The sequence below is a fragment of the Dermacentor variabilis genome, chromosome 2 (assembly GCF_050947875.1).
Source record: "Dermacentor variabilis isolate Ectoservices chromosome 2, ASM5094787v1, whole genome shotgun sequence".
Classification (NCBI taxonomy): Eukaryota; Metazoa; Arthropoda; class Arachnida; order Ixodida; family Ixodidae; genus Dermacentor; species Dermacentor variabilis.
In genome coordinates this window covers 255,885,852-255,897,890 of record NC_134569.1, presented here as the reverse complement: position 1 = coordinate 255,897,890, position 12,039 = coordinate 255,885,852, and the positions used below count along the sequence as shown (strand labels likewise).

Below are 12,039 nucleotides of genomic sequence, written 5' to 3'. Positions count from 1 at the left end.
TAATCGAATTATAAAGTTTTTAACATATTGTAAATAGTTGCGCATTAATAACCAATATACCTAGTCTCGTCGTTTGTGTGTCGAAACCATGAGCAGCGTGAATAAGTGCTGGCCTTACTGACGCTTCTAAACGACTGCTTGCTAAGGCAATTGCCTAATTACAATACATCTAATTTCAACTGCGCAGGTCCTAACACTTCACATTCACCTTAATCCATTGCTAAAAGCCGCACCGAAGACATTTAGTAGTGAAGTTTGTCTTGCATTAATCCTACCTAAATCTCATTCAGAAATGGCATCGCTTATCGCTTTGCAGAGAAATCTTAAGTGCACGGAGCAGCTCAATTTCCTTTTCTTTGTCATTAAGTATTCTACGGTAGCAGCCCTTTGCAATAATAATTTGATTCTTTTGATCTCCTTATAAGATACTGCCCACAGTCAGAGTCCTTCTCTGCCACAGTTTAACAGAAAGTTAACAGCTGTGCTCGGCGAACAATCTGGCGCTATGCGCAACGGAGAGTTGGCGCTTACTTACTGGTAAGCGGGGGTGACAGCCCATATGTTTGCATCTGGTGATAAGTGGGACCACTGGCGCTTTGTTGCGAATGTGCGGTGTTTAATTTCAGGCAAATTTTAAAAAGCGGAGCCCACGAAAGTGTTAAGGCAAACGGCGATGATGTAGAAATCTGGAATGAGACCACCCGGCCGTGTACAGCAGACGCATCTCGACGGGGGCGAAATGCAAAACACTCGTTTATTTAAATTTAGGTGCATTTTAAAGACATTTAGTAGTGAAGTTTGTCTTGCATTAATCCTACCTAAATCTCATTCAGAAATGGCAGCGCTTTGCAGACCTTTAGGTGCATTTAAAGACATTTAGTAGCGAAGGTTGTCTTGCCTACCTACCTACCTAAATCTCATTCAGACATTTATTTACGTTTACTTAAATTTAGGTGCATTTTAAAGGATCCTAGGTGGTCAAAATTAATCCTGAGTTCCCCACTACGGCTTGCCTCATAATCGTATCGCGGTTCTGGCTCTTAAAGTCGCAGTTTTTTTTTTGTCTGAGATCACCGCAAGCTCCATGTTATGAGCGGCTTTTTTTTCGTCCTGGCCGCTCATATCATGGCCGAAGACGTGCTCAGGCAGTAATTTAAGCATATTCAATGTTAAAAATAGTTACGTGAAACTAAAGCGACAGCTGACGAAGTCGAGAAAGGTAGAATACCGAGGCTGCCCCACACACAACCACAGCGGTAGCGGCATTCGCATGCCCTCTCATGCACGGTTGCGCCTCTAGCGGTGGGCGCTGGCTCTATATGAAACTGAAGCGGCAGTTTCGGGACCAGAAAAAAAAATGGAAGGACTCTGCTTGCACCTAAAGCACACAGTGCGCATGGCACAGTAGGGTCTTATCGCACTTGGGCTTTGTATGGAGAATGATGCGGCCCCAATTCGATCCTTCTTGTCACGTGGCAATCCTTCTTGTCACGTGGCATGCAATTTGAGAGGTGCGTTTGCAAGCAGCCGCTTGTAATTGTATAATTTGATCATCTGCATCCGCAGAAGTTTCCATTTATTGTCTCTTCATGCTTTTGCGGCGGCAGTGAAATTTTGTTATATTGAAATCACATACAAATGCACTTTATTATACAGTGAAACCTCATTAAACCATAGTTGGCTGGAGCTCGGAAAAAGTATGTACTAGAGAGTAGTACTGCTTAACTGAAATAGTATGAGATTGCCCACTTACCTGTCAAAAACGGAACTCAGAGAGAGTGTTATGAAAGGGGAAAAAAACATGCAGTATTTATTCACTTCGCGCGATGAAAGTGTTATTTTCGTTTGATGCTACGGTGGCCTAACAGCGACGACCACGGCCTCAAACTTACTGAAGCTGCGAGCCAGTTTTTCAGCCAGCCCCCTATTCTCAGCAAGCACTCGCATGGCAGATTCTTCGTTGGTGTTGCATATTCTCTGTGCACAGGCACGGTAGCGCTGCAGATGTCGCGAGGCACCTTTTTTATTACGGGGTGGTGTTCTCATCACGATGATTGCATTCATGAGGCTGACGTAATGTGCAGCTTCTGCCACTGTTGCGCCTGAATCGCCCGTGCTGTTGCTTTCTTTTTCATCCTCATCACTGTTGCATGGCGACACTTCAGCAACAACAGAGGCAACGATGGCGAAAAGTCGGAACGTCGTAGCCAACATCTCTTCGCGGTCGCAGCAGCACTGCCGAGGAACTGCTTCGCATTCCAAATGCTATACACCGTAGTCAACAGTGAATTCCTGTTGCATGCCAGCGCCGACTTCTTCATGTCATGTTCGATAGCATGAACAATCTCTAATTTTCCTTCTATGCTGAGCACCCGGCGTCTTTTTTATCCGAGCTGAGGCATGACACGAGTGACGCGAGTCCTTGTTCGCACACCGCCACAACGCTTTCTGGCATGGCACCGAAATGGTGTTGATGTCGATGCGGCTTCACGCGCAAAAACACAGGGTGCTTTGAGGCCATTGTTCTGATCCATGGTTCCGATCTCTGAGGCTTGTGCTGCCATGTGAAGTGATGGTGACGACGCACCGCCATGTTTGCACGACAAAAAGTGGAAACACTACATGTTAACCGATACGTACATAATAAGCTGGTACGGTTTATACGGATACAAAACCCATTATGTTCAATGGCCGCTAAGTCAACGATTTGACTTCACTACTTTTAAGACGAAGCTACTTTTTAAGTGGGTACTGTTTAACGAGGTTTTGCTCTATTAAGGTTCCAGATATATGGTGTCTTTCTTGATATATAGGTCTTTCTTTTCTTAGTGATGTTCATCCTTCAGCTTCTGCGTACAAGTGTCCCAGTTGGTAAGCTCATCTTCTTGGTTTACAAACCACACCCTCACTAAGCAAAGCATCAGGTTGGCCAACATTACATTTACATCCCATCTATTGCAGGTACTCGCATGCTCACCCATGCCAATGCAATAATCCACATTGACACCACAGAAGGTTCTTGAATCTTTCTGATACCCCAGGAAGATGTTGGGGATTGGTGGTGCCTCCTCTGTCATGATGTTAATACAGAGATTGCTGCCGAGCTCCATGGTCCCTTCTGGCTAACTCCACGAGTCTGTCATGGCACAAGCACAAGCAGACTAGATCTAGGTGTTTCACAAAATGATCGGAGGCGCAAACGTGAGCAATCTGCACGGTGCAGCCTCCTGGTGGCACAGAGGTCAACCAAACACAGAACTAATATAGCAGTAACGATGTGCATTCTACTTTGCTGCTGGTGTAAATTTTTGGCGGGAGCGTAATTATGAACACTGTTCTTTTAGGTGTTTAAATTGTCTTATGCTTGATTAGAACAATATTAGCTCTTTGTTTGGCTGGTTAAGCTCTGCGCCACCAGGTGGCTGGACCATTCAGACTGATTTAGAGTGATCAGGCTGCTCACGTACCAAAATGGCAAGTTGGGCCCGTTGGTGGGAATCATAGTGTTTCGTTACAGCACAATACAAGACAAGGACACAAGAAGGCATCAAAACAACGACACGGCGCTGACTCTCAACTGATATTTTATTGAAGTATAACATATATATAGGTGCCAGTTTATAACCATGACATGCACGAGGCACAGAGATGCATCGACGCAACTGTGACAATCTGACGTATAATCAAAATTGACATAGGTAACGCAATTCCTTGTCATGAAGAGTGATAGACGGTTCGCTGATGCGTAGGCTGCTCATGTACACCTACGCTAAAGCTCCTTTATCGCAGCAATAGTAATATCCCCTTCAGGCGCGAATAAAATCTTTGCAATAAAAAAAATATATGAGCATCATTTTGTGCTCTTCACGGCTCAAATGACAAGTCTTGAAGAGACTACAACAAAAATTTTATTCTTTCATTGTATTTTGCGTTGGTCCCCGTTCGGAGACAGGGCGCCTCAATACAGAAAAAATAAAGCACAGCATTAACAGAACGTGCGGTAGTGTTCTTAGGGAGATATTTGGAACAGAATGCGATTAATTAATTATGATTTGATTGGTAAATTAAAGCAAAGCCTACTTGGCGTGAAAAAGGTAAAAACAATTGTTGTGGGCCGACACGCACAAAAACACGTGGCATTTTCGGCAGCGAATCCGGCACTTCGCTTTGCATCCCTCACGGCGACAGCGTTGCGAATTCGGTGTGCTGACATACTCTGGCCAGTGATTGTAGCCATCATACCTGATGGTTACGGTCGGTAGCAAATGCGGGCTTGCCTTCTTCGCAACAGGCTCAGAGTATTCACTGCTTGGCCGACCACGCTTTTTTGGAGGAGCTCTGCTGCATGCGATTAGGCTATTAGCAATGTCTGTTTGGAAGGCCATCATGTCCAAAGTACTTTTCTGTGCAAGGTTCTCGGCACTTGCGTCTCTCAGGTATTATATCCAGCTGTTGCACAGCGCAAAAGACACAAAGTGAGACATGGCCCTCACTGGCCACTTTCTAGTTCTTGCCGTAAGGGGGTACAGCGACATTAGGAAGTCGAGTTTATCGACCCCTCCCATGTACAAGTTGTACTTTAAAATCACTTCTGGGCAGTCAATTTAAATATGCTGCCTTGTTGCCTCGCTCCATCTTTTGACTTTTCCAACATTAACAATTCCCATTTGTGTGGATGCCATGTTTACGACTCCGTTGTCTTGCCATCTCACAACAGCAATGTCTCCTTTCGTGGAAACCTTCTCTTCCATGCTTCCCCGACCTTCTTTCTTCAGTTCTTTGTCACTTCTTAAGCAACACTTGAGCAGTCGGTTGGCTCGTATCGTGCCGCTGGCAAGAATGCCCATTTCATTTAGCTGCAGGATGAGTGGCACTGAGGTGAAATAGTTGTCCATGAAGCACTTCAGTTTCTTTTCCTTAGGCATTGCCTCAACAAGACGCATGACGACTGACCCGCCAAGTCCGAGATGTGCATGTTGTGCACTGACTCCTGTTCCCTTACCCTGGTACAGCTCAAGGTCATGAGCTAAGCCATCGGCGCTGCAGCGGAATAACACCTTCACCCCTTCTGGATTTGGCTTTCCCTTCACAAACTGTTTTGCAGGGACACGGCCTGTGAAAGTAATCATCTGCTCATCTATACTATTGTGCTCCAAAGGTTCCAGCTGCAAGCATCGTGACCTGACGGCTTCTATGACAGGGCGCACTTTCCATAACTTGTCCTGGCTGGCTGGGTCACGAGGAGCGTTTGAGTCCGTAATGCGCTGCGCGGCTATAATTCTAAAAAAATCGCTTTGCTGTCATAGATTCCACTATTGATGGAATTCTTGTCGAGGCTTGCCAATACATGCGAATTCTCGGGAATTTTAGAATTCCCATCAGCATGAGAATTCCACAAAAAACTTTGATTTCTTCTGCAGAAGTTCCTAGCACGTTTCCATCTGTCTGGAGCATGTACATGTTAGTGAATGTTGCTAGATCACTAAAAAGCGTGGGTGAAAAATACCTGGTGAAGTATGCCATGGGCTCCTCAGGTACTGATCCACCTTGAGGCTTGTAGGTGCAATCGGTGTTCTTAGGCTGAAAAGCTTGGGCCACCCAATTCAACGCATTCATCTTCTTCGATGATGCATCTGGCACTTGCTTGTCCTGCGTGCAAGGTGCTCCAGGCGATGCTCCTGCACTCTGCACAGTGCTATCTGTAGCAGAAGTCTAAAAAGAAGCACAAAATTATTCCTAAACCTGGGATCACAAAACATGCACTATTACATTATGCCATATCTCTTGCTCGGTGTGCTCGTCATCAGAGAGATCTGCGTCAGAAATATCGCCGTTTTGAATTCTTCGAAATATTTTTTTCAGCTGTGTCGTCATCCAGCTTCTTTCTTTCTAAACCATGCTTGGAAATGCCTGGAAAATGAGAGGTTTTCGTCATGTTAATGAGAGAGCGGCGCCGCGTACTGAAAAAAGGAGCGTGTTAGCAAAGGCGGGATTGAGGCGCCATGTCCCTGGGGGAGGACGCCAATATTCGGAAGCATGTGCAAGGCTGAATATGTTGACGATAAGAATGAGAACGGTTATATCCCATTCACGGGACCTTATTATAATAAATAAACGTCAATGCGTCACTCAGCGTACACTCTTAACAGTGAAAAATGAAAGAAAACAAGAAGCATTTACGGTTCGCTCCGTAGAAGATAGTCGCATACATTTTTCCCGCGCTTCTCTGGCAGCATTCTGTTCACTTGGCGTGGGATGGCCCCACTTGTCCATTAAAGTGGCTCGGGGGGCGTGTTCCGGCGCATTCACAACGACGTTTTTCTTTGGACTTTTACGCAACAGGGCACGCGAAGTTCACGTCCCTGCGTGGGGACACGGTGCCCGAAGGGGATATGGAGGTGCTTTAGTTTATGCCTCCACCACCCGTTAAAATGCCCAGCTTGCCTGTGGTTACTGGAATACTGGACACACTCGGCACCGTGACTAAATTCTTGCAACACATGCTGCTTTGATAGCTCTTGCTTGGGATTAACAGCCAGGCGGCTGGCAGAGAAGTTGGAGAGGCTCCGCACGCTGGCTCAAAGGCAACTGGAAGTAGATGACACGACGTCCCACCATGACGCAGAGTCAGTGAAGGTGTTGCTTAGCCACGATCACGCGGTAAATGAGTTAAGGAGGAAATACATGGCTATGGAGGAGAGCAACTTGTAATCGTCCGTAGCCCTCTTCATACGAGACGCTTTGCACAAACTGGTGCAAATGTTTTGCTGTAGCTGTACCCTGTGTGCCTACAAATTTTGTCCGAACCATTTCAGGAACCCTTTAAGGCTGAATTTGCTATTTGCCGATTGGTCTGCGAGTTCTGTTTCACTCTTGTTATCCACCGTTCAAGGCCCCCTGATTCTGTTGACGTGGGTGGAGTGTCAATCTGACCACTGCTCTAATGTGGCTCACTGCTCTGTTTCCACTGTACCTTTAATGCAATATACACAGAGACAGGTTAAAACCTTCCACTGTGACATTGGTGTTCACTGACAATACAGCATGTGCGTTGAAATTTAGAAGGAAGCCATTGAGGGCCCTCTCCTGTCTGCAGGTTCTGTGCCCCAGGAGCCATCACTTGGAGCTGAACGTCGGCTGAGCCAAAGAGCCACAAACGGCCCAAGCCCTGCAGTTTTTGTGGTGGCTGTGGCGTGCCTAGTGGCTCTGGTGCTGCCACTAGAGGGAGCAAGTGGTAGCAGCAGCAGCAGCAGCAGTAGCCATCCGTTTCTGCAGCTCACCCATCAGCAGAAACTGATTGCTGCCTACATCCTTGGTAGGTCTCTGCCTCTCCATGGTAGGAATGCATGGCTGATAACAGGGCACATGAACACGAGGACAGGAGATGGAAAGTGGGTGACCCAGCCCCTAACTTCCATATAGACCATTTATTGGCAAGGAGGAACGTAGCCTTGAACCAGCGTGCCGTGCCACTCTTCTCCTCGTGCTAGTACGTGCAAATTCCCGTCTCTCCCAGTGGCATAGTGGCAGGTAGCGGTGTCACTGGGAATCAGTGAGATCCAACATGTTCCATCTACGATTGCTGCGTTGTCAGATGACTCAAGGTCAACAGGCTGCCACTGTGCTGTATTCAGGTGCAAAAATAACTTTCGGAAGTGAATGTGAAGTGCATCTTCAGCTGGGGCAACTCTGTGGACTCCACGGCTGCAGTTGCAGACAAGCGTTGGCTTTTGATTGCCAGCATAAAGAAAAGAATTGATGCCGTCAGCTTTGTTGCATGTATTTTCAGAAGATTTTTGAGAGCATTAGAAGACTGATTTACTTTGAGAAACATGATCAAAGTGTTGAATAGCTCAAGTGCATGGGAAGAGGAATATGATAAAGGACAGAGTGCTAACCTTTGCTATGACATACCAACAGGCCCACATTGCCATGGTGGGTAAATGTGAATGTGCGCGAAACATGGGACAATTAAACCTATCTGGTGTTCCAAAGACAACTCTCGGGTCCGTAGTACAAGAGGTCTCAATTGCCCATTTGCTGGCGGGGACCCTGAGCGATGCGGTTTAAACAGTTATACAAACACTACCACATTGCAGGTGTCAAAAATATTGGAACTGCAAGTCGCAACATGTGGTGTAATGGTGTGTAAGCACGTGCCCGTTAGTGCGTTGCATTAGTGCGTCACATTGCAGCTCGGCCTCCTCGTTATCAATTTGTCGAGGGATCAAATACATGAATAATAACTACATTATAATTGCCGAAGATGCTGCAAATGAATTCTTGAATGCTATGAACTGTGAAGACAAGTAAAATATGTATTTTTTTGTGAAAGAATATACTTGTATGTCCCGAAAATTGTACGCGAAATACCTGATATCAATGCTTCCATGTTTTTGTCTATTTAATAAGTAAAGAAAATATCACACGAACTTTAGGACTATATCAGCTTGAAACCAGCAAAGCAGTGCATGCCGCTGATATGAAAAATGTAAAGGCTATGAAATAAACAAGATCACAAATATTTTAATGAAGCTTTGTCATTCAAGAACCTTGTTTACATTTTTGTACAGATTTAGCGGCCAGGGAAAAATCTCAGTGATGCTGTCCTTTGCTCCCATGTATTGCGCAGTAGCACCTGTCACCGGTCATGTATTGTGAGTAATTGCACCGAAATTATAGTCGCAACAGAGAGCACATGTAAAAATCAGGAGTTCTGCGAATTATCACAAACGGCGCACTTTATTTAAAAGTAGTCTCCATGACCATTTAGACATTTGTCCCGCTGTCTGACGAGTCGCGTGATTCTCGTCTCGTAAAACTCCTTGGATCACTGCTTCAAAAAGTCTGTAACTGACTCTTTCACGTCATTGTCCAACATGTATCTGGTTCCCTTGAGCTGTTCCTTCAATTGCCCCAAAATGTGGAAGTCTCAAGGTGATGGGTCTGGGCTGTATGGCGGATGTTGGAGCGCTTCCCACTTGAATGTTGCCAGTTTTGTGTTCACCACATCAGCTACAAGGAAACGGGCATTGTCGTGGAGCAAGATGACCCCATTTGTCATTTTTCCACATTGTTTGTTCTTGATTGCGGCATGCAGCTGATTTGGCATTTCACAATATTGGAAACGATTGACAGTCTCTCCAGTTTTAGCTAAAATTACGTCAACTACACATTTCCAGCGGAAATGACGACCTTTGCTTTCTTTGGGGTGGTGAATTCGTGTCTTTCCACAGTAAGCTTTGCCGTCGTGTTTCAGGCTTGTAATAGTGGCACCACGATTTGTCCCCGGTCACAATTACAGACAAGACATCGTCACCCTCATTGTAATACCGGATCAGATGAGTCAAGGCAGCACCAAACCTCTCCGTCTACTGGCAGTGGTTCAAAATCTTGGGCATCCATTGCGCACACAAGAGCCGATAACCGAGATGTTTATGAATTATGGTGTGAACCGAACCGTGACTGATGTTCGCACGCTCTGCCAGTTCACCGATGCTTATCCTCTGTCCTTGTCTAACAAGCTCATCAATGTTTGCAATTGTATTGGGATTGATTGCACAGCGGCTTTGGCCTGGTCTTGCATCATATTTGCAACTTTCACATCCTTCTTTGAAACGTTTGCTCCAATGCTTCACAGTGGCCAATGAAATGCCAAGTTCAATTTACACGGCAGCCATATGGTGACTAATTTCTTTTTGGGAAACGCCTTCAGCTGTCAAAAACCTCACGACACCACGCTTTTCAACTTTCGGAGCGTACATTATGTCACGCAACCATGTTCAACCCAGCATATGAGAACATTAAACAACATTTATCCTCACACTTGCGTGTAATTTTGTAAATGAGAGATGTCTTTGTGCTACGCACATGCCTCGCAGATAATTAACTGAGCCATTATTGCGCGGGATGGGTTGGCTCACTTTCATTTGACTCACCCTCGTACATTAGAAATGCGAAAATCCAATGAAATACCGTATTTACTCGAATGTAAGTCAACCCCCCCATATTGCTTGACCGGAAAAAAAAAATAATAGAGCATACCCGAGGGCGCATTCGATAGCAAAAATTTATTAGTAGCTGACATGGTCACTGCACTACTCGTCTTCACTAGTGCTGCCATCGTCATCGTTGCTGCGGTCCCACAGCGCATCGTGGTCCAGCGAAATTTCAAATTTGGCAAACGACCGCACCAGGACATCTTGCAGAACAGCAGCCCACGCCAAATGCACCCAACCACACGCAGCCATCAGGGAGGCTCTTTTGACATGTCCGGTTGGCGTAATTTCGCAATTGCGGCCCGCTGCGCAGTGATTTGTTTCTTCGGCATAAAGGATGGCAGCCCTCTTGAATGCTGCTGTGAATGAGTGCCGAACGATTAGTGGGCCTGGAGCACTCATGACGACTGGGGAAGCATAGAAGTAGCACGTAACCGGCAGTCAAGTGGAACGCGTCAAACCAATACCAATGCCTTTAAACAGAGAAAGAGAAACTTGCGAGCGGTGTCTGCTCTTCCATGAACTACCGATACTCCTCGCAAGCACCGCCGTTCTGAGGGTAACGCCGCAAATGAGAACAGCGGCGCTTCCATCAACTATCGACAGTCCCCCATGAGTGTTGCATGCACTGTAAGACTCTCAAAAATGTTGAAAAACCCTTCCGAAAAGCGAACAAACACACGGGATAGTGAAAAGATACGGGTAGGGCCATAGAGCAAACATAAATTGTAACTACGTTGTAGCTCTAGTTGGTATCGCTTTTCTTGGCGGGGCCATGTTTTGGTTTCGATTGTAAGTCGGCCCCCCAACTTTACTTTCAAGTTGTAAAAAAGGGGTCGACTTACAATCGTGTAAATACGGTATACAAATTCGAAGATACAGCTTGATAAAGGGCAAAAAAGTGTCAGTGCAAACAAAGTTCACTGCGCACATACACAAAACCTCGAAACAAGATATTTAAATATATATGTATAAGCCTCCAATAAATCTACGTATCTAAGAAAAAGTTACTGTATTTAATGCATCGAAGAAGGCAAGTAAGCTTGTTGCGCGATCACAGATTTTTTTTTATTTTTTTTATTTATACATACTGCAGCCCGTTAGGGCTATGGCAGGAGTGGGTGTACATGCGAGGAAAACTGATTATGATATGCAGAAACAAGAACATAGAAATATAAAGATGTGAAGGAACTATACATCAGCAATAGCATTTAAAAATTGAGAAATGGGTAACAAACGAACTCGGCAGGTAACAAATTCCACTGTTCAATCATGCGGGGAAAAAAACTGTATTTGAAAGTGTTAGTGCGTGGATGGAGTGGTCTGATATTAGAGGCATGATAAGCTCTAGTTGAAGTCGGGCAAGCTGGCATTAAAAGGGAGGGATCTGATAGGTGACAAAGAGAGTTCTTATAAGAATAGAAAATCTTCAGAGATTCTATGTGCCGCCGCCTTGAAAGAAACTGGAGGTTTAATTCCGTAAGAGCAGCTGATGGTGAAAAGTCTCGGTCAAAGTGACGGTAAACAAAACGAATAGCCTTCCTCTGGACAGACTCAATACAATTAATTTCACATTGTTTATATGGGTTCCATACGCAGGAAGCATATTCTAAAATTGGGCGAATCAGTGTTTTATATGCTACTAATTTAGTGTCCCTCGGAGCAGCAGACAACGTCCGGCGGATGTAATCAAGTTTTTTTAACGCTTTACTACAAATGTAATCTATATGTTTAGACCAAGACAAAGTGGGTGTAAAAATGACGCCTAAATATTTGTATTGAAAAACTCGTGTTAGTGGTACACCGTTGCATATATAATCATAACATACGGGCATGTGTCTGTGAGTAAAAGACATTACAACAGTTTTATCAAAATTTATGCTCATTTTCCAAGTAGCACACCAGTCACAAAATGAAACAAAGGAATCTTTAAGGCGCTGATGATCAGCGAGTGAGTCAACTGGGCTGTACATAACACAATCATCTGCATAGAGGCGTATTTTTGAAGTAACATGGTCTGGAAGGTCGTTAATAAACAATA

The 12,039-nt window shown here is 45.0% G+C and overlaps 1 protein-coding gene across 5 annotated transcripts in view; it reads left to right on the top strand.

The window, feature by feature from the left end:
* The window catches only part of LOC142573252 (motile sperm domain-containing protein 1-like), a 182,656-nt gene that overhangs the window by 124,554 nt on the left and 46,063 nt on the right, over positions 1–12,039 (top strand). For 4 of the 5 annotated variants that reach the window (XM_075682861.1, XM_075682858.1, XM_075682859.1 and 1 more), the window contains exon 5: positions 7,097–7,315. The exons of the other annotated variant lie outside the window; for it this stretch is intronic. In XM_075682861.1, coding sequence (XP_075538976.1) covers positions 7,097–7,315 — 219 coding nt within the window. The remainder of the gene's footprint in view (positions 1–7,096; positions 7,316–12,039) is intronic. 5 annotated transcript variants of the gene reach the window in all.